Here is a 22154-nt window from a genome sequence, read left to right on the forward strand (position 1 = left end):
AGGAGCAGACAATCATGCAAACAAATATATACAAAAGCAATCTACAGAGAGGAAGAAAATAATTACAAGAGGGAGGGCAATGGTATTAAGAAGGGTTAGGGAAAGCTGCCAGTAAAATAAGAGATTTAATTAAAACTTATAGGAATCTAGGAAGAGAAGCAGCTGGAATGGAGGAGGGAGAGGATTCTAGGCATGGTAGACAACCAGAGAAAAATGTTCCAAGTTATGGAGCTTCTTGGAGGCCAGCATCACTGGATTTTGAACAGTATGTATAGGGGATTAAGGTGTAAGACTAGAAAGGTAGGAAGCTGGGTTATAAAAGGCTTTGAATGCCAAATAGAGCATTTGTATTTGTATATAGAAGCAACAGGGAGTCACTGGGATTTATTGAGTAGGGAAGGGGAAGGGAGTTACAAGATCAGACCTATTTTGTAGGAAAACAACTTTAATGGCTGAATGGGGGAAGGATTGGAATGGGTAAAGACTTGAGGCAGGCAGACCCACCAGCAGGCTATTGTAAGAGTCGGGTGTGAGGTAATGAAGGCCTGAACTAGAGTGGTGGCAATGTCAGAACAGAGAAGTGAGTTTATTCAGGAGACTTTGCAAAGGTGAAATCAACATGTCTTGGAAACAGCTTGGATGTAGGGGATGAGAAACCATGAAGAATCCAGTATGAGTCCTAGGTTGTGAGTCTGAAGGACTGGAAGAATGGTGTTGTCCTCTATAGTAAAGGGAGGCAGGAGGTAGGTAGGGTTTAGGCGGAGAAAATTCTGTTTTGGATATATTGAATTTAGGATGTCTATATGTCATTCAGTTTGAGATGTCTGAAATGAAGTTTGACATTCAAGACTGGAGGTCAAAAGAGAGCCTGGGGAAGGATAGGTAGATGTGAAAATCATCTACATTGAAAGGGACCACAAAGGTCTTTTTAGTCAACTAATACCTGAATGAAAAGGAATATCCTCTATATCATGACTGGTGGTCATCTGGCTTACACTTCAAGTTATCAAGTGATCAGCAACTCACTAATGCATCCCATTTTTAGACAACTTTTCCAACTCTAAGAATATTTTTCCTTAAACCAAACTGAAATCTGTGCCTCTGCCTCCTATCCATTGCTTCTTGTTCTGCCTTTTGGGACCAACCAAACAACTCTTCTCCCTTTTTTACATAAAAATCCTTAAAACTCATAATGATCATCATCCCCCTACCCCAACTTTCTCTTTCTCCAAGTAAAACATGCTCTGCATCTCTTGGAACTGCCCTCTGTTACTTTGAATAACACAAAAACCATCTTCATTGTTTTAGTCACATCTTTTGAACAAAAAATATTATTACCTTACTGGCCACTATGGAGAAGGAAATGGCAAACCACTCCCATATCTTTGCCACAAGAATCCCAAATGGGGCCCTGAAGAGTCAGACATAACTAAAAATGACTAAACAACAACTGGCCACCAACTCTATAAGATTTGCTTCTGAATAAGTGAGGCTTTTTCCAAGTAGCACATCTTTCTTCAAAGGACAAGTCTTCATTCAAGTCACTTTAGGAATATTCCAAAGAATGTGTCACCAACACTGAATGGACTTCCAAAGAAGTTGTTTTAAAAATGTTTTGACCTGCATCATTGGACTAATTGTATGGCTTATAAGGTGATGATGCTCATTTGTATCTGTGTAAGTAAGTTCTGATATGTGTGTTAAAAACCAGTTTCATTTTACCATTATAACTTACCTACTGAACACAACTGAAAGGATCTGGTCCTCTGTTTCTTGGCTCTTGAGTGAGCTCTTGGTGTCAATATGAGACATAAATTTACTTTCTATAACTCAACTTTATCATACAAGAAATTCCTTTCCCCAGGAAGAGACAGTTAGGTTTTATAGGACAGCACCCTTCTGTTTAAAATCAAAATGCATCGAGTGAGTAAATGATAAGCATTGAATCTAGACAATTAATTACTTTCTTTCAAATCTTCTCTTGGTTTTAAGCCAACCCTGCTGGTACTGTGCTTTGTTGGGCTAGTTCTTCATAAAAGTCTTTTCCTGAATGTGAAAGGAAAAGACTATGAGAGAACAAAATAACTGGAGGGGACAGTTAGGAAAGGGGAGATGGGAATACAGAAGGAGCCTTTTGTTTACAGCTGACCAGTTACTAGATAACATCAACAGATATTATTCACAAAGGGAAACTGCTTTAATTGCATGTAGCTCAGACCTAAATTGTGAGTTAAGTTAATGAAATTGAACTATAGCTTTAAAGTTTATATTATGTAAATTAGGAAGTGCTAAATACTGACCACTTTCTAAATTTAACAGGAATTTGACCTTGAAAGACTGTCTTGAGGTATGTCACTGAGTGAAGCATTCAGCAAGGAAATAACATAGAATTGTCATATAATTAGCTATGTAATCATGTTATTATATCAAAACAATATTTTTATATTCCCTGGTGTCTTTGGCAAAGAAGCTGCATTTTACTTCAATCATTAATTCAAGCTGAGTATAAAATTCTGTCATGCCTGTCACGGTGACTTAGTAAAAGGGCTTATGTGACAAGATTATGGTATGCAGTATTGACATCTACTCTTATCTTTTAGGTGACGAAAAGGAAATTTACCAACATTATTCTAGGTCTCAGATTTAAACATTTTAAAAAACCTTTACCTTCTGTCTTAGAAACAATATTGGTTTTAAGGCAGAAGAGCAGTAAGGGCTAGGCAATGGGGGTTGTGACTTGCCCAGGGTCACACAGCTGGGAAGTGTCTGAGGCCAGATCTAACTCTCAAATCATTGTGCCACCAACTGGCTCCTAAATATTTTCAAAGGTTGAAAACCATAATAAAAGTTTTGGTTGCCAAAAAGTAATTTACTTCTAATTTACTAGCCTCAGAGCAGACCATCAGGGTTCACATAGAAAAGCGTATATATACTTAAAAATCGCATACATAATGCCTCTATTCTTAAGGAATAGCTTTTGCTTTTCTTTAGAAATATATTATTTAGGGGGCAGCTGGGTATCTCAGTGGATTGAGAGTCAGGCCTAGAGACAGGAGGTCCTGGGTTCATATCTGACCTCAGACACTTCCCAGCTGTGTGACCCTGGACAAGTCACTTGACCCCCATTGCCTAGCCCTTAACACTCCTCTGCCTTGGAACCAATACACAGTATTAATTCCAAGACAGAAGGTAAGGGTTTAAAAAAGTGTTTTATTTAATATAAAATTCAATATTTAAAGAAAATATTCTTCTTTTGGTCCTAGGCTTTCATTTGTAAAATTATCGCTTCTACTAACATAAAAAGTCACTACTCAATGTCCAAAGGGCACAATGTTCGAATTTTGCTGAGAGAACAACTCAGAAGAAATCAAATGCTTAATGACAGCAACATTTCAGAATTTTTCTCTCTTCTCTTTATGTACTACATTCTTCTCTACCTCACTAAAACAATATAAAGGAGTTTCCTACCTATTTCTTCAGATACAAACTTCTCCATGGCCTATTATATTTAAAAATTGCGTATTATTCTTCTGGGAAATTATTGAGCATGATGAATTTCATAAATATTGCTTTAAGCTTAGTACAAAGGTGTGCTGGAACCATCTCTAACCAGCTTGAAAACAAATTGTTAAATTTTCAGGGTGAGCATTTACCTCTCAGAAATCAGCAAAAGCTACAAATCAGGACTTAATTTGTTGTCTAGATTTTAAAAAGTGTTAATGTTGCAGATTAAAATTTAAAGTATGTACATGTATTTCCCACCCAGAGAGCCCTGCTGTTAAATATTTATCAGCAAACTCCTACTAAATTCACTCTCTATAAACACTGCTTGAACTCAGCAGTACAGTAGAAGGGTCAAGAAATTAATTCATCACCAGACCAAAATCCTGGTGATTGTCGACTAATAATAATAAGACCCAGTATTTATAAAGTGCTTGAAGATTAGCAAAGTGCTACCTAGTCGTTATCTTTTTTGTTTTTGTTTTTTTAAGCCCTTCCCTTCTGTCTTAGAATCAATATTAAGTATTGGTTCTGAAGCATAAGACTAGTAAGGGCTAGGACCTAGCCACTAGGTGATCAGGATTAAATGATTTGCTCAGGGTCACAGAGGTAGGAAATACTTTATTTGTACCTAGGACCTCTTGTCTCCAGACCTGACATTCTATCTACTGAGCCACCTAGCTGCCCCTCCATTATCTCTTTGAGCCTCACAACTCCCCTGTGTCAGAACTATATCTCTTGGAGTCAACACAGTTAACAAATGACACTCATAGTTTATAAGGAAGAGAGATTAATGTTTTATTTTTTCCCCTAAGAACCAATAGACTCAGGGTTCACACAATAAATATGAAGATAATCAAATTCAATTATTTTCTTCAGTCATATTACTACAGTCATCGATAGCTTCAAAAGAATGAAGGAAGGAAGGAAAAAGCATCATTGAGTGCTTACTATTTGCAAAACACTATTTTAAATGTTTGGGATACAAATAGAAAAACCACATAGAACCTTCTCTCAGGGAGTTCACTTTCTCTTAGAGGGAGGCAACATATATAGAAAATTACTGATTCAAGTTAGATGACAGTGTTCCATAGTTCTTAAGAGTTCAGTGGCAAAGGAGATAGTAACGAATTCTCCTTAATGCTGTTTCCATTAATAAAATTGTACTGGTTTTTAGTGTTTAATCATTTTACAGTAAAGCTTTGCTAAAGTGGTAGCCAGACTGGAACCAAGGCTGATGGGAGAGAGAGAAGGGCACAGCTGTCATTTCCAGCTTTAGTTTCTCTTCTTTTACATGTATGTTTCCAAGTTTTCAAAGAGTTTCGACATGTATTTTGTCACTTGATTTATTCATGAACAATCCTGTAAGGTGGATAGGTCAGATGATTCCAGTTTTATAGATGAGGAAAATGAATCTCACACTCACCCAGGATCAGACAGTCAATCCACAGCAATGAAGTCATAGATCCAGGTTTTCTGACTTCTATTCCATTGTCTTGTCCACTCCATAATATTTCCTTTCAACAATACTCATAAATCATTGTATTATTTTAACTTTTGCTAAAGTATACTATTATTTTTTTAAAACATTTTCTTCTATAAATGTGAGTCCTTTCTAACTTAAATATTTCTATTAATCACAAAGTAAGCACACTATATTGCTTATAATCTAGTTTCTGAAATTGTCATTCCACTGGAACTGTTGTCTCCAAAGTTACTAATGTAAAGATTAAAATTTAGGGAGACTGAGGTATTTGAGGCAGGTAGAAATTAGTTTCTCTCTGTAAGGAGTATTATATTTTTATGAGGTTTATTAAAGATTAAGGACTAAAGAAAATACAGGATAAGAAAACACGTGCCTAGGCCAGAGAGGCCTAGACAAGATAATCTCACATCATGGAAGAGACGCCTCTGCTCCAAAACGGAAGTCCAAAAGAGACCACAAAAGCCTTTGCAATCAGGTTAAATCCCTTCTCGATCTTAGCCCACCTGAGAATTCCGTGAGATTACAAAGCATTTTGGGGAAGTGGAGCAAGGGCTTGTGGGGATTGAAGTCCAGAGTTCAAGTCCATTTTTTACACTAAAGATCTCCTAGTTACCAAGTCTAATGGCCCTTTCTCATTCCTCATTCTCCTTGACCTCTCTGGAGCCTTTGGCAATGCTATTTTCTCTCCCTTCCTTGATATTGTTTTTGCTCTGGGTTTTCAGGACCCCAATCTCTTCATAGTTTTTTTTTTTCCTACCTATCTGGCCATTCTTCTGTCTCCTTTGTTGGATCCTCTTCCAATAATGGAATAAATGTATAGTTTTTGAAGGCAATTAGGTTAATTTGTATCCATGCAAGTAAGTTCTGATATGACTATTAAAATCCAGTCTTGTCTTTGTTAATTTAGTTGTTTCAGTGTCTGATTCTTCCTGACCATATTTTGGGAATTCTCTTGGCAAAAACATTGGAGTGGTTTGCTTTTTCCTTCCCCAGCTCATTTTACAGATGAGGAAACTAAAGAAAACAAGGTTAAGTGACTTGTCCACAGACACAAAACTACTTGAGGCTGGATTTGGACTCAGGTCCTCATGGCTCCAGGTCTGGCATTTTATCTACTGTGCCACCTAGCTGTCATTATATACACAAATATTTAAAGCAGCTTATAGTAGCAAAGAATTAGAAACAAAAGGATTGCCCATTAATTGGGAAATGACTAAACAAATTATGGTAAGTTTTGCCATAAGGATGGTTTTCGAGAAACCTGGGTAGACTTCTAGGAACTGATGCTGAGCAAACAGAACCAGGAAAACAATTTCTACAATAATAGCACTGAAAAAGAAACAGTTTTGTAATCAGTTAACAAACATTTATTAAGTATTTGCCATGTTCCAGGCAGATTTCTAAGACCTGAAAATACAAATGAAAAGATATTCCCTACCTTCAAATATATAAAGACACAAACTGAAAATTAGGGAATGGGAGAGGCATTGTACAAGTGCACAGAGAAATCCTAGTGAGAGATAAGGAGCTGACGATCCTGGGATTTCTCTTAAATGGGAATATTTGAACACAGAAAGTTATCCTTCTATCAAATGAAATGTAAGCGCCAAAGCTAATTACCTTGAAGGTCTAAAATCTGATGGGGGGAGGGGGAGAGGCAGCTAGGTGACTCTTTGAATTGAGAGCCAGGCCTAGAGATGGGAGATCTTGGGTTCAATTCTATCCTTAGACACTTCCTACCTGTGTAACCCTGGGCTAGTCACTTAACCCCCACTGCCAAATCCTTCCCACTCTTCAGCTTTGAAACCAATACTTAGTATTGAGTCCAAGATGGAAGGTGAGGATTTTAAAGAAAGTAACTCTGATCAACCCAATAACCAAACATGTTTCCAGAGGACTGATGATAAAACATAATACCACATTCTAACAGATGACAGATTCAATGCAAAATGAGACATTTCTTGCAAAAAGAAAACATAAGATTTTATTTTTCCTATGTATTGTTATGAATATTTTGCTTTGCTTTTTTTTCTCCTAGGGGTAGGAGTAGATTGCAAGAAAAATGGATTTTCATACATTGAAAATTTGAAAAATATAGAAAACATTTGCCAAGTATCTTTCAGATTTAATCAAAAAGGCTTCTAACCAAGAAGGATGAGTGTGGTAAAGGAAGAGTATCTATGTATCTCCTCCTTTCAGGTTAGGTATTATAGAATAGCCACATTGAAAGAAACCCAAATGTCAGTAGTAAAACCAATGGCCACAAAAATTAAAAAGACCTGGAGATCCCATCCCAAGGAGGCAAAAGTGTACTTCTTAGGGGATCTCTTAGACTTGGGATGACTGAGGCATGGTTCTAAATGAATATACTTCTTTTCAAAAACAATAGCATAGATAAAAGCTGGTGTGGGGGAGCAGGGGGTAGTCAGCATATATTCCTCATGTGAGGAAATCCAATTGCCAGAGAAGTAAAGGATGAAAAAATGTTTGGGTGAAGAACAAAGGAGGAAGAAACAGACAATTTTGTCATTTGTTGGACCATAGTTGGATGGAAAGAATAGATAAAGGATTTATCTATTAAGAGAAACAAATCACACTGGGCACAGAGGTATGATGTTATTAGTAATGGAGAACTTCAATTATCCAGAGCTAGATATCCAAATTATCCAGATCCAATTATACAAAAGCTAGAGTTATCTGTCCCGCAAAACAAAATAGTTAATAACTTCTTGATTTGCCTTAGTTATTTCATCCTTCAAAAGGTGGAGGAACAAAATGAAATTCTATTCTATGATGGACTATATTTTATTCAATAAATAGTTGATATTAAATCAATGATCTAAAGGCATAGTATTGATATTCCCCCCTCCTTCAGAGAGGAATATGTGTGAATAATATATAATAATTTATAATATCAGTAAAACAAACTTGCATTTATATTCACTAAGCCCCTTACCCCCTATCAAAAAATCATGCCTTTATTTCTGTCAACCCCCCAAACCGAAGATACAACTTTAAGTGTGTATTACATGGGGATAAGGATACAAGTGCTCTAAAAGTATACAAATACTATAGAAGAATACAAATACTACAAAATAAATCATTTTTTTCTTTTTTCTAATTTTTTTTCTAATTAAATTTAATTAATGCTCCTTCCCTCAGGCCTGATGCCAAAGTTCCAAAAATCCCCCATGCACCCATCCTTACACATAGCATACAAACTAAAAACCCTATTTGCTTCTATTATTAGGTTAATAATCAGTACCCATTAATGTAGCTTAAATTTAAAGAAAAGCACGGAAAATGCTTAGACGGACTCTAACATAGTCCCATGAACAAAAGGTTTGGTCCTAGCCTTACTGTTCATTTTGATTAGACCTTCACATGCAAGTTTTTGCTGCTCAGTGAGAATGCTCCCAAAACCACCCTGGCTACTGAAGAGGAAATGGTATCAGGAACACTATTAGTAGTGTGAATTTTAAAACTATTCCACCCTAATCAGACCATTCTTTAGAAGATCTGATTTAGCTACTTCCTGATCAATAACAATGGAGATGCTTGGAATAACAGAATCAGGTCTTGGAAAACCCATATTCTCCACCCTACCCAGTTTAACAAGATTTTGAAAGGTCTGCATCAAACTCAAGATTTAATTGGATTTAAAAGGAGATGGCCTTCAACAGACATGTGCAAAAAAAAAAAAAGGACAGTCCTCTGGGCTGTCCTAAGTCAAGCTAAGTCCTCATTGGTACAGATGAGACACAGAAAAGTGATGTAAAAATGTCCATATAAGGCACGTCAGTTTCTGCCTCATTCTCTTTCCCTGGAGAGATGACTCTGGCTGGCAGTGTGCTAAGCGTTCAGACATCTTGGAGTGTTGGATGGTGACTTTGCCCTGGAGCTGATTTCAGGTTCGGGCATCTTAGCTAAGTCTCTTTGGAGGTCAAAGCTGATTCTTTCTTCCTTCACACTCAAAACCTTACTTTCTAGATCTCCTATCTTCCTACCCAGTATTAGCCCCTCCTTTCCTCCTTTTTAAAATCTTCTTTACTATATCAATTAAATCACCATAAAATTTGGCAGCTGACTTGGATATTTTATTATTTGGGATTCACCCTTTACAATAGTCCACCACAACTTGCTTAACCATACCCCCATGGGATACAGCAATGATCAACATTAAACCATAAACAAAGTTTGACTGAATCACAATTGTTTAGAGTTGATAAATTTTGTGCCAGCCACCCCAGTCATACAATTAACCCAAATGACAGAATAGTGGTATAAAATTAATACTTGACTAAACTGTTCTATAATCGATAAACCCCAATAAACTCTACCATTTGTTGCCAATACAGCCTATATACCACCATCATTAGCCCACATTAAAAGACCCAAATAGTAAGTAAAATGTTTTTTCCATAAAAATGTTAGGTCAAGGTATAGCACATGAAAGGGGAAGAAAGAAGATACATTCTCTAGATATTAGAGAATAACAAATCACTTTTTGAAATCAAAAGTGCTTGAAGGAGGATTTAATAGTAAATTAGGAATTGAGAGCTTAATTGAAATAGGCAATAGGGAACACATACACACTGCCTGTGACCCTCCTCAATCTAATCAACTTAAATTACTAATACAATTATACAAACCAAAAAGGAGAAAAGTCGTAGCATGGTGAATGTACTGGAAAGTGCATTTGGAATATCAAAATGTAGCTTAACCAAAAGCATTTAGCTTACACCTAAAAGTTAACTCTGACCATTTTGCGCTAATAATAGCCCTAACAAACACCAAAACAATTATTATTAAATAAATCCCAAACTATAAAAACTAAAATATCTAGTAGAGGTGATAGAACAGACATCATAAGCACAACAACACTAGTACTGCAAAGGGAAAATGAAAGACTCATTAACAGCATATAAATGCAAATATTAATCCTTGCACCTTTTGTGAATGATTTGGCCAGTCAACCCAGACAAAAAGAACTATGCCCACTTCCCCAAAATTGAGTGACTATCAAACAGCATAGCAGAACCAACTTGTCTATGTAGCAAAATAGTAAGGAGATTATATAGTAGAGAAAGGCCAATTGAACTTAATGATAGCTGGTTATCCAAAACACAAATTTTAGTTCAACTTTAAGTTTAACCTAAGCATAACTATTTAAAGCATAATTTAAACTCAAAAGCTAGTCAAAAGGGGGACAACTCTTTTGACACAGCAGACAGACTCTATTAGAGGGTGATGACAAGTATAACCAACATCCTGGGCTCAAAAGTAGTCCTCATTTAAGAAAGCATCAAAGTTCAAACCCACTTATAATTTAATCTCACAAGCTAATCAGAACCCCTAATATTATATTGGATGATTCTATTAACTTTTAGAAGACACATTGCTAAAATCAGTAACAAGAATTTTATTCTCCTCGCCTAAGTTTAATTAGTGAACAGATAACCTACTAACAATGGACAAATTCATAATCATAAACAACTCATTTTAATTACTAGTATAACTGTTAATCCAACACAGGCGTGCGTTATTTAAAGGAAAGATTAAAAAGAATAAAAGGAACTCAGCAACCTCAAACCCCACCTGTTTATCAACAGCCTTCCCTGTACTGGGAAGTACTTCCCAGTACTACCAAGTAATGGAAGCACTGCCTGCCCAGGGAGTTCATGGCAGCAGCTGCGGGGTCCTGAAGGTGCTCAGGGGGTGGAATCACTTGCCTCCTAAACAGACTCATAGAAACAGCACAATTGATGGTTTAACTGTCTTATTCTTAATCAGTGAAACTGACCCTCCTGTGCAGAGGTGGGAATAATTATATGAGAAGATACTGTGGAACTTTAAGATTCATAGTTTAATTAGTAATAATTAATTCACCTAAGGGAATAAACCCATCAACATTAAACCATAATCTCTGGGTGGGTCTAAACAATGGCTAGACAGCAGCTGGATGTCTAGATGGCTAACCTCAGTCTGGTCGGCTAGCCTACCGGCTGTCTAACCCTGTCTAGCTGTCAGGTTATTGTCTAGCCTTCTAGTCATCTAGCCACTGTCTAGACATTTGTATTCTATTCTATGTACATTTGCACATCTACTTGTATTCACTAATTGATATAAATTATTCACATGTACTCAACTCTTCTCTCCACAGGGGGTGTGGCGAATATAAGAATTATGTCTTTAGATCATTGATTTAATATCAACTATTCATTGAATTAACTGTAATTAATAGTCTTGGGGGGTGGGGGGGGATAGCAGTGGCAGTGGATGAAGAGCCAGGCCTAGACAGGAGGTTCTGGGTTCAAATCTGACCTCAGATACCTCCCAGCTGTGTGACCCTGGGCAAGTCACTTCACCCCCATTGCCTAGCCCTTACCACTCTTCTGCCTTGGAACCAATACACAGAATTGATTCTAAGATGCAAGGTAGGGGTTTAAAAAATGTTTTTTTTTTTAATGCTTAGTCTTAAAATCATGTGCTATTTGTATTAAGTGTCTTATTAGCATTCACTCATTCTCATTTACTCTGCATGAGCAATAAGGGCTGCACTGGATGTTCCTAGATGTTGTTGGTGTTCCCAGGCGCTGCCCAATGGGTAAAGCTCACCCCAAAGAATGTCCCCCATGCCAGTTAGCCTCTGTTATGCTGCATTATGGGCTGATTAGTAAGCTTAGCATCGTGATGCCTTATTTAATGGCAGTCTGGATACAATGAACAGATATGTGGTCCTGAAGAGCCAGGAGTCAGTGGAAGGAGTGAGGTCTGTCCCCACTGACGGGCTTCCTCCGATCTCTTGTGAGATGAGGATGGAGGCCCTCCTGATAGTTGGAGAGGCTAGAAATAGAAGAGTTTTTGATGCTGTGTCTAATGTAAAATACATGTGTGTGTAAATGTATATATTTGTATAGTTTTTCATTCATGTCCCCATTTGAAGCTTTCCTGGCAAAGATACTATGGTGGTTTGCCATTTCTTTTTCTAGTTCATTTTACAGATGAGGCAGACAGAATAAAGTGACTTGCTCAGGGTCATATAGCTATTAAGTATCAGAGGCCAAATTTGAACTTGGGAAGATTCCTCCTGACTCCAGGCCCAGCACTCTATCCATCGTACCACCATTTATAGCCCTTGTCAATACTAGATAAATAGTAAATAATTGAAAAAGGGAAGGCATTAAAATTTTTTTTAAAATAACCTTTATCTTCTAAGTAAGTGTTCTAAAAAGAATAGTAAGGGCTAGTCAGTTGGGGTTAAGTGACTTACCCAGAATCACACAGGTGGGAAGTGTCTTCTGGTCAGATTTAAATCCAGGTCCTCCTAACTCCAGGTCTGGTCCTCTACCCATTATTCCTTTTAGCTGCTGCCTCTAAGGCAAGGGTCCCCAAACTTTTTACACAGGGGCCAGTTCAATGTCCCTCAGACCACTGGAGGGCCGGACTATAAAAAAAACAAAAACTATGAACAAATCTGTATCCCGCTGTCTGGGATAGAGGAGGCTGCAGCGCTGGCTGGGATGGGCCTGTCACACCTTGCACAGGCCCATCACTGCCACCATTGTACCGGGCAGCAGTATACACAGTGCGGAATCCCCTCCCCCAGATCATTGCTCACCATGCTGACGTCTTCCATTGTGCAGCCACATAATGCTTTGTGAGGCACCTCGTTCTCCTTCAGTTACTCTCAGAACAAGGCACCATGCAAAGAATTATGTCACCAGTAGTTCTGTACGTGAGCAATGCCATGCTTTGTGGTGCCACCACATCCTGTGCTCCTCTCACTGACCACCAATGAAAGAGGTGCCCCTTCTGGAAGTGTGGTGGGAGCTGGATAAATGGCCTGGGGGGAGGGGGCGCATGTGGCCTGCAGGCCATAGTTTGGGAACCCCTGCCCTAAGGCATTAGAATTAATAGAGGTTGGGGAAAGGCTTCCTGTAGAAGATGAGATTTTATTTAGATGGAGCTTAAAGGAAGACCTAGAAGTCAGCATTCGAGGTTTAGAGGACAGTCAGAGAAAGTGCCTGGAGTATTGATTCTAAGATGGAAGGTAAGGGTTTTTGTTTTTTTTTAAGGGGCATCTTGTTCCTGAACAGAAAGGGAGCTGGTGTTACTAGATTGAAAAACATTTTATATGGCAGGGAAAGAGTCTAAGAAGACTGGAAACACAGGAGGACACTAGGTTATAGAGGGTTTTGAATATCAGTTACTTAAATAAAACTTGATTCAAGAAATTCATGTCACAAGGATAATAAGGTAAAGGCATGGTTAGAACACATTCTGAAAAAGATCTGGTTTTGGTGATCTGTAAGTTCAATGAGCTAGCATCAAAAAAAATTAATAGGGACTTGGGCTGCACTTAGAGGGTCATGGCTTCCAAGAATAAGGTAGTGATAATTCTAGTAATCTGCCCTCATCAGGAATTTGAGTTCTGCTCTGGGCATCATAGTTTAAGAAGGACTTTGATTGGTTGGAATATCCAGAGAAAACATCCAGGATTGGACCTCGAATCCATGATTTATGAGGCTTTAACTGGAGCAATGTTTAGCTAGTTGATGAGAAGACTTACAAGGAGAGGAAGGGGGAAAATTAAAATTGTAGTCAAGTATCTGAAAAGGAATATTGTTATCAAATAGTGATTGAACAGGTTCTGTTTGGTCCCGAAGTCAAAATTAGGAGCTATAGGTGGAAGTTGCAGAGAGGAAAACAGATTTGACATCAAGAAAAACTCAGTGACAATTAGGGCTGTACAAAAGTGGGATGGACAGCCTTAAGGAGGTAGGTTGCCTCTCTCTTTAAGTTTTCCAGAAGAGGCTAATAACCATTAGTTGGGTTATCTTATAATGGGGATTTGTTTCATGTATGGGTTGGACAAGATGATTGCTAAGATCTTATATAACTCTAAAATTCTGTCATTCTGTGAATTAGGACCACCACAGAAACATGATCTTTTTGGCCACATTGTTGAATTTAATCTGAATGGATGGCTTTCCCAAGAGTGAAATTATACATATATCCAAGTTTTAAATATACCCAAAATATATCATGGAAGGAGACCACTTAGTTTGTTAAAGCAGATTTATTGGATGTTTGTTAGCATGCTTTGTGCATTTACTATTTTACTACCTGAGCAAAGTGAATAATCTGCATATAATAAATAATTGGTTAGAACATAACTAATCAGGGGTTCTTATATATTTTTTCACTTTGATAGGATGGGGAAGAAAATCATGCTAATAGTAAGTGTATCCTAACCATTTATTACTTTAAATAACAGCCCTGGGGGGGGGTTGATACTACCAAATTGGCAATTTGATTAGTTCCCATTTACCTTTCAAACTACTCCAGAAAGCAGCAGGAGATAGTAAAGGGGGATGGGGGAGGGAGAGAGCTACCTAATACTGTTCTACCATTTTCTTTAGAACTCAGAGCATGCTAAGAAGCTAATAGCAGAGAATTATATGTTATAAAGATGACTCACATTTTATATATCAAGCTAAATTTTAAAAAGCAATTTCCTCACAATAACTCTGTGAGGCATATAGTGCAAGTATTAGCTCCATTTTACAGATAAGGAAACTGAGGCTCAGAGAGATTATAACTTGTTCAGGGTCCCAAAGCTACTGGATGTCAGAGCCTAAACTCAAAGTTAGATCTCTTCAGAGTCCAATAGTAGTGTTTTTCCACTATGCTGCACTTTCACTAAGCATTCTGTAAAGTCCACAGTTCAGTTGTATAATTAGCCACGAATCCTGATCTCTTCAGTGACTTGTCACAGGTACTCTCTCTGGTAATGATGAAATTAGTAATGATTTGAGAATGCTATGATGACATCCCTTCTGGAAAGACTTCCACAAGGGAAATTATAGATTTAATGGATCCAGTGATCCACTCAAAATAGTTTAAGAGTCAGGGTTGGCTAAGTGTCAGCCATTGGAGTTTCCAAATTGAGGTGATACTTTTTAATGTGTTTCCGAAGGAGCTGCTTATCAGGAGAAGAATAACAGCAAAAACTACAGCCAAATGTTTCACCCGTATGGTGTCGTCGTACATGAAGGTCCAGGCTCTTCTTCTGGATGCTGCAATTAAAAAAAATGGCTAAGTATTTTGAAATTTTATTAGAATGGAGGCAAGAGTGTTTGTTTCTGAAATAAGGAACTTTTTTTTCATTTTCATTTTATTTTTTTTAATGTTTTTCCATGTTTACATGATTCATTTCTTTCTCTCCCAGGGCTGACAAGCAATTCCACTGGGTTGTACAAATGTTATCATTTGATACCTATTTCCACATTATTCGTTTTTACCACAGGGCAAACTTTTAAAGCCCAAACCTCAAATCATATACCCATATAAACAAGTGATGAGTAATAAGTCATAAGTTTTTCTTTTGCATTTCTACTCCCATAGTTCTTTCTCTCAACGTGAATAGCATTCTTTCTCATAAGTCCCTCAGCTGTCCTGGATCATTACATTGCTTTTAGTAGCAAAGTCAATTACAATTGATTGTTCCACAATGTTTCAGTTTCTGTGTACAATGATCTCTTGGTTCTGCTCATTTCACTCTGCATCAATTCTTGGAGGTCTTTCCAATTCATATAGAAATCCTCCAGTTCATCACTCTTTTCAGGACAATAGTATTCCCTCACCATCAGATCCCACAATTTGTTCAACCATTCACCATCTGAGGGATATCCCCTCATTTTTCCAATATTTTTTGTAACCACAAAGAGTGCAGCCATGAATTTTTGTACAAACATTATTTTCTCTTAGGGGTACAAACCAAGTAGTGGCAATGCTGGATCAAAGGGTAGGCATTCTTTTAAAGCCTTTTGTGCATAATTCCAAATTGCCTTCCAGAATGGTTGGATTAATTCACAACTCCACCAGCAATGCATTAGTGTCCCAATTTTGCCACAATCCTTCCAACACTTATTATTTTACTTTACTGTCATATTGGCCAATCTGCTAGGTATGAGGTGGTACTTCAGAGTTTTTTTTTTTTTATGTACATTTCTCTAATTAGGAGGGATTTAGAACATGTTTTCATGTGCTCATTGATAGTTTTGATTTCTTAATCTGAAAACTGCCTATTCATGTCCCTTGACCATTTGTCAGTTGGGGAGTGGTGAAACAAGGGACTTTTGAAAGTCTTAGAAAAAGCTAAAGATTAAAGCTTCAGAATTTTGTAATCTGAACCAGAATGTTATACGCATACTTTATGTCAAGAAATTCCTCAAGAGCCAATTACTAGTTCAGTCAGATAAACTAAAATGATGTTATAATTTAGTTCAATTCTGTAGGGCAGAACTATCTCACTCCTTATCTTATGCAATACAAAGAAGTTCAGCAATTCTGTAAATATTCAATTACTGTGTAATTTCTAGGTTCAAAGTAAAACTATTACTCTCCAAATAATGCACATATCCTCGCTAATAAACCAAAACTTGGCAAATTAATAAATTTTCATCTTTTTATACCTATCAAACAAATATGCTAAGTTTGTTTAGTAAACACACTACAAATTACTTGAAAGTCAAATACCATATTAAATTTGGATTTCACCAAATATATACAAACTCTGTAAGTCCTGTATTTTTTAACAAATAACCAATATTATTATTTAGCACATCCACACACTAAATACTGGGAAGGGCATAAAGTATCCCTTAAATTAGTTTCTAAAACTTAAGTAAGCTTAAAAGGCAAATTTGTGATTTTGTTGGTCTTCTCTGCACCCCATGTTGGCTGACATCTAATCTTTAGAAAATACCTGTGAATCAAATCATGACTCATGAAACAGTTTTCTCTAATTCTAACTTTTTTAAACCTGACATTAAATGGTCACTGAATTCTGTTGACAATGATAGTATAAGCAACAGCATTGTACAAGTAGTAAAATCATGATAAAGGAGTCCAAATTTCTTTGTACAAGCTCAAAGTGTTGCAACTACCACATATTAGAAAAGGTTTCCAGTTGCTCCGGGGAAAAATAAAGCGTAGTACAAAGAGTTTAAAAATTTTAATGTCAACTTTTTAACATTTTAATTTTTAAAAATTCAAACCATTTCTGATTGCTTTAGAGGTACCCTGAGGAGCATAATACATTTACAAACAAAAGGCCATAGACCATATAGAGCAAAAATATTTCTGTGACAACTATTAGCAAATCATAACCATTATGGGTAGGTTTCAAAATATGTAAAAATCAAGAATTAGACCTAGTGCTATCAAGAGCTCTAAAGTTCAACAAATGATAATTTATTAAACTACCAGTCATAAAACTAATAATACCTCCCTGAAAAATGGTCACTTGTTTTCTGAGAGTAGAAACTTTCTTCTTTCTGTCTTCCTAGCACTTAGCATAGTGCTAGTAACTATACAAGAACTATTTTCATCATGTCACCTGAAAATACGGATAATTATTTCTTCTTCAATTAGTTATTCCCTCCATTTCTTTCTGTCTTATTGTTATGGTCAACATTTTTAATCAACTACATCAAATAGTTATGACAAAGAACATCGTTAATTTTATTGGAAAAAATACTCCCCCAATTATGTTGTGGTTTAATCATTTTTTAGTCATGTCTGACTCTTCATGACCCCCTTTAGGGTTTTCTTGCTAAAGACACTAGAGTAGTTTGCCATTTTCTACTCCAACTCATTTTACAGAAGAGGATAATGAGGCCAACAGGGTTAAATTACTTTCCCAGAGTCGCAAAGCTAGGGAGTACCTAAGCTGTATTTGAACTCGGGTCTTCCTGACTCTAGACTTGCACACTATCCACTGTGCCACTTAGCTGCTCTTTTCTACATTACAAAGTTTCTAAATTACAGATTACTCTTAGCTTTAGATAGTATTTCCTGTATTAAGGGAATGAAAAAATCAAATTGATTCCATTTTGTAATTGATTCTACTTTGTATCTCTGTCACCTAAGTCAAGTTTCTTTGAATTAAGTTCAGAAGTTCATGACTTCAGTTTTCTTTTCCGAGTTAAGTTTTAAAGAAAATACATTATCTCTAAACCACTAGCTATGCTTATACAAATACTTAAGGATATCATTTTTTTCCTCAGGAACACTTATACTATACCCAAACTTTTTTGCTATGTTGTTTCATTGTTGTTCTCCTTGATGAAATTATTGTTTTACTAATTTTTCTCTGATTTGCCAATTCTTTAGGATTTATTAGTCTCCATTTAATTTGAATTCTTTCTTCAAATGCTTTCTACTGATTATACTTTTTATTATATTTTTGTCAGGTAACTGACATTAGTATTTGTTTTTCTGTATTTATGAATTTTTTGTCACAATCAGTACCTGACCTATATTTATATATGTACCAGCCATTTCCATGGTACCTTTAAACTAATAGTTTTCCTGTTTATCTCTTTCAACCATTTCTATTTTTCCTGCTACCTTGTCTAAGGTGGTGATGACTATAACCTTTCCAAATATCCCAAGTATAATAATTTTTCTCTCATTGCTCATTTTAATACTGTGACTCCTTATGTTTTATTTTATTTTAAATATCTTACTTCCTCAATTACACGAAATAACAATTTTCAAAATTTTTTCCAAAATTATAAGATCCAAATTGCCTCCCTCTGTCCCTTCCTTCTCTCCTCTCTGATGATAAGTAATTTAATATGGATTAGACATGTATGATCATACAAAACATTTTCATATTGATATTTTTGTGAAAGAATACTCATATAAAATCAAAACACAAAAATACCAATACAAATAAAATAAAGTGGCAAATAGAATGCTTTGATCTGTATTCAGGCTCCAATAGTAGGTGGATAGTATTCTTTGTCATAAGGCCTTAGGAATGAATTGTCCTGGATCATTGTATTGCTGATAGCATCTAAGTCTGTCACAGTTAATCATCATACAATATTGCTGTTACTGTTCTCCTGGTTCTGCTTACTTCACTCTACATCAATTCATGTAAGTTTTTCCAGTTTTTTTTAAATCATCTGCTTATCATTTCTTGTAGCACAATAGTATTCCATCACAATTATATACCACAATTTATTCATCCCTTCCATAATTGATGGCTATCACCTCAATTTCCAAATCTTTGCCACCACAAAAAGAGATGTTGTGTTTTTGTACGAATAGGCCCTTTTCTCTCTCTTTTTTTTAAACCTCTTTGGAACACAGAACTAATAGTGGTATTACTGGATCAAAAAGAATGCAATTTTATAGTCTTTTGGGAAGAGTTCTAAATTGCTCTCCTGAATAGTCAGTTCAAGTTCACAACTCCACCAACAATTGGGACAAGTGTTTCGATTTTGTTATATCCCCTCCAACATTTATCACTTTCCTTACTATCATTTTAGCCAATCAAGAGTTGTTTTAATTTGCATTTCTCTATGTATGTAGAACATTTTTAATTGATTATTGATATCTTTGATTTCTTCATCTGAAAATTGCCTATTTCCTTTGACCATTCATCAAATGGGGAGTGACTTGTAAGCTTATAAATTTGACTCTGTTTATTTGAGAAATGAAGCCCTTATTAGAAAAAATTGCTGTAAAATTTTTCTCCCAATTTTTTGTTTCCCTTCTAATCTTGGTAATATTGACTCCTTACATTTAAAATTTTTCTTATAAATTTATTGTTAGATGTTGCCTTCTAATCTGTTTAGGTAATCTCACCTGTTTTATGGGTGAATACATCTACTTTACAATCATGGTTATGACTATTAATTGTGTATTTTATTCCATTTATATCTTAAAAAAAAAAACTTACCTTTTGTCTTGGAATCAATAGGGGTTAAGTGATTTGTCCAAGGCCACACAGTTATGAGGTGTCTTGGGCCAAATTTGACTCCAGAGGCCATGCTCTCAAACCACTGAGCCACCACCTAGTTGCTACCTGACCCCCCATTTATATCTTCTTTTTTTTTCTTTTAAATTAAGGATAAAATTTCAACTACCTTCATACTCCTGGAATCATGACACACCTTATAATCTGCATAAAAGGACAGAAACTCTGATTCAAAAATAACCTCATGCCCTTATCTGTAGACACTGGCTACTCTTGGATATCAGATTAAGTAGTACAATATTACATACATATATTTGACAATTATACATTAAAAAATTGTCTGACCTGTGAAAATGTCCTAAAGTTTCTGAAAAAACTAAAAATTTTAAGGTAGAATTGGAAGAACTATCTTTACAGGAAATAAGCCAAATGCAGATAACCTAAAAAAAGTTATCTTCTCCTGTGTATAGAACAAAAGTCCTAAAAAATATGTTTTCCATATTATCTCATTCTACAGAGTTAACATACTACACAGTCAACCTCAAACATTTCCTTTTATCATAGGAAAATTATAACCATCTAGTTGTTCATCTCAGAATTTCTAGAGGACAGAACCTTAAAAGAAATAATGAGAATGATGTATAGCTGTAAAAACAAGAAAAAGGGTATCCTCTTGAAACAGAGAATTTTTAATGAACTCTTTCACAGCGCTAAACTAATAATTTTTCTATTAGTATATACATATACATGCACATAAATATGTGTTTGAATGGCTTTATTTTTTCTTCATTTCTTGTCAGGAACAGCAGAGAGACTTGACTCCTACCTTATTTATTTTTTCCCCTTGATTAGAAATGGGAAATTTGTAAACTTACCTACTATATGAACAAAGCTGACATTTGTAGGGCCTCTCCCTTGTGTGAGTCCTAAAATGTCTTCGTAAGGAACTGGCATCGATTGAGGCATATGAGCAAATTTCACATTTAAAAGGTTTTTCACCTATCAAGATATGTAAAGCCACCATTGGAGAGGTCAATTGCATACAAAGGATCAGCTCTTTAACATGAAAATAATATATTACATTATAGGATTTTATAGAATCAGAACTAGAAATGGATAGCAGTTTAAGAGGGCAGTAAAAACAAGAGTTTTTTTAAAAAATAAGGTAAGGAGGATCTGCATGTCTTTAAAGACACAGGAGGCAAGGCTCTAGGAAATGTAGTAAGAATAAAGATAAGGAAAGATGAAAAAGTTATCTATAAGTAGGAAGGAATGAAATCTAGAGCAACAGTGAAGTTGAGGGGGATTGTTTCTCATCACTTTAAATGATTCTATTCATCAATAAAATAATAAGCCTTTGGGGGAATCTGTGAGGCTCAGTAAATTCAGAACTAGTCCTAGAGATGGGAGGTCCTGGGTTCACATCTGGCCACAGATACTTCCTAGCTGTTTGATCCTGGGCAAGTCACTTAAGCCCCATGGCCTAGCCCTTACCACTCTTCTGCCTTGTAACCAATATTCAGTACTGATTCTAAGACAGAAGGTAAGGGTTTAAAAAAGACACATAAAAAATTAAGCCTTTAAAACCATAAAATGAAATTTATATCATGATTCATCATGGCCAAAAGAATTAATCACCATGTAATCAACCCACACAGCTTTTCCTTAATTAAGTAAAATTATCATGCATACAAAATCAACAAGAAACATCATTTCATGGGATATTTGGTTACTGCATATTGCAGTGCTAATAAGTATTTACAAAAATATCACCATGAAATTAATACAGGTGTATGCATTATTATCTGACAGAGGATTAAGAGGTAAACAAATTCCATAAAAAAACTCAATAAAATCCTTCAAATTAAATAAATCTATATTATAATAGTCACTGACAGCAATACAAAGGTAAGAATGGTTAAATAACTTTAAAAAATAAGAATCTGAAATAATAAATGAAAAAAGCCAGAGTGAAAATTACACAGAAATATTTCACCTATATATTAGGAATACTTTCTTTGAAAAAAGAAAAAGAAGGTATTAGATAAAGTGAGCATCTAATAACACCTCCCCCAAAAGTGAAGTGATTATACTTTGATAAGAAACTACTCATTACAAATGTGGTAATCATTTTTTAATAAGCTGTCATATAGATATATAAAAAGTTCACAAATTTGTTTGCTATATAAAAAAATGGAATAATATAAAGGGACTTATGCACCAATTACAAAAAGACTAAATGTCATTTCAAAGAGTATTACCTGACTTACTTGCCTAGCAGAGTAATAGAGCAGCTATTGATAACATTTTATAAGAGAATTCTACTCATCTGTAAAATCTTATGGTGATGGATAGCTAAAGATTTTAAGCAATATTATCTCATAAAGC

General features: G+C 35.8%; 1 protein-coding gene across 5 annotated transcripts in view; it reads right to left on the reverse strand.

Moving 5' to 3' along the window:
• Positions 1 to 14050: 14050 nt before the first annotated feature.
• Positions 14051 to 22154, reverse strand: part of LOC103096708 (gastrula zinc finger protein XlCGF26.1-like) — a 67269-nt gene continuing 59165 nt past the window's right edge. For 3 of the 5 annotated variants that reach the window (XM_056823373.1, XM_007488025.3, XM_056823372.1), the window contains exons 6-7: positions 20642 to 20765; positions 14051 to 15069 (exon numbers count right to left, since the gene is read on the reverse strand). In XM_056823373.1, the coding sequence (XP_056679351.1) occupies positions 14910 to 15069; positions 20642 to 20765 (284 nt within the window). In that variant the 3' untranslated portion in view covers positions 14051 to 14909. The other 2 variants (XR_008917594.1, XM_056823374.1) reach the window with 1 other exon arrangement.

The sequence above is a fragment of the Monodelphis domestica genome, chromosome 3, assembly GCF_027887165.1.
Source record: "Monodelphis domestica isolate mMonDom1 chromosome 3, mMonDom1.pri, whole genome shotgun sequence".
Classification (NCBI taxonomy): Eukaryota; Metazoa; Chordata; class Mammalia; order Didelphimorphia; family Didelphidae; genus Monodelphis; species Monodelphis domestica.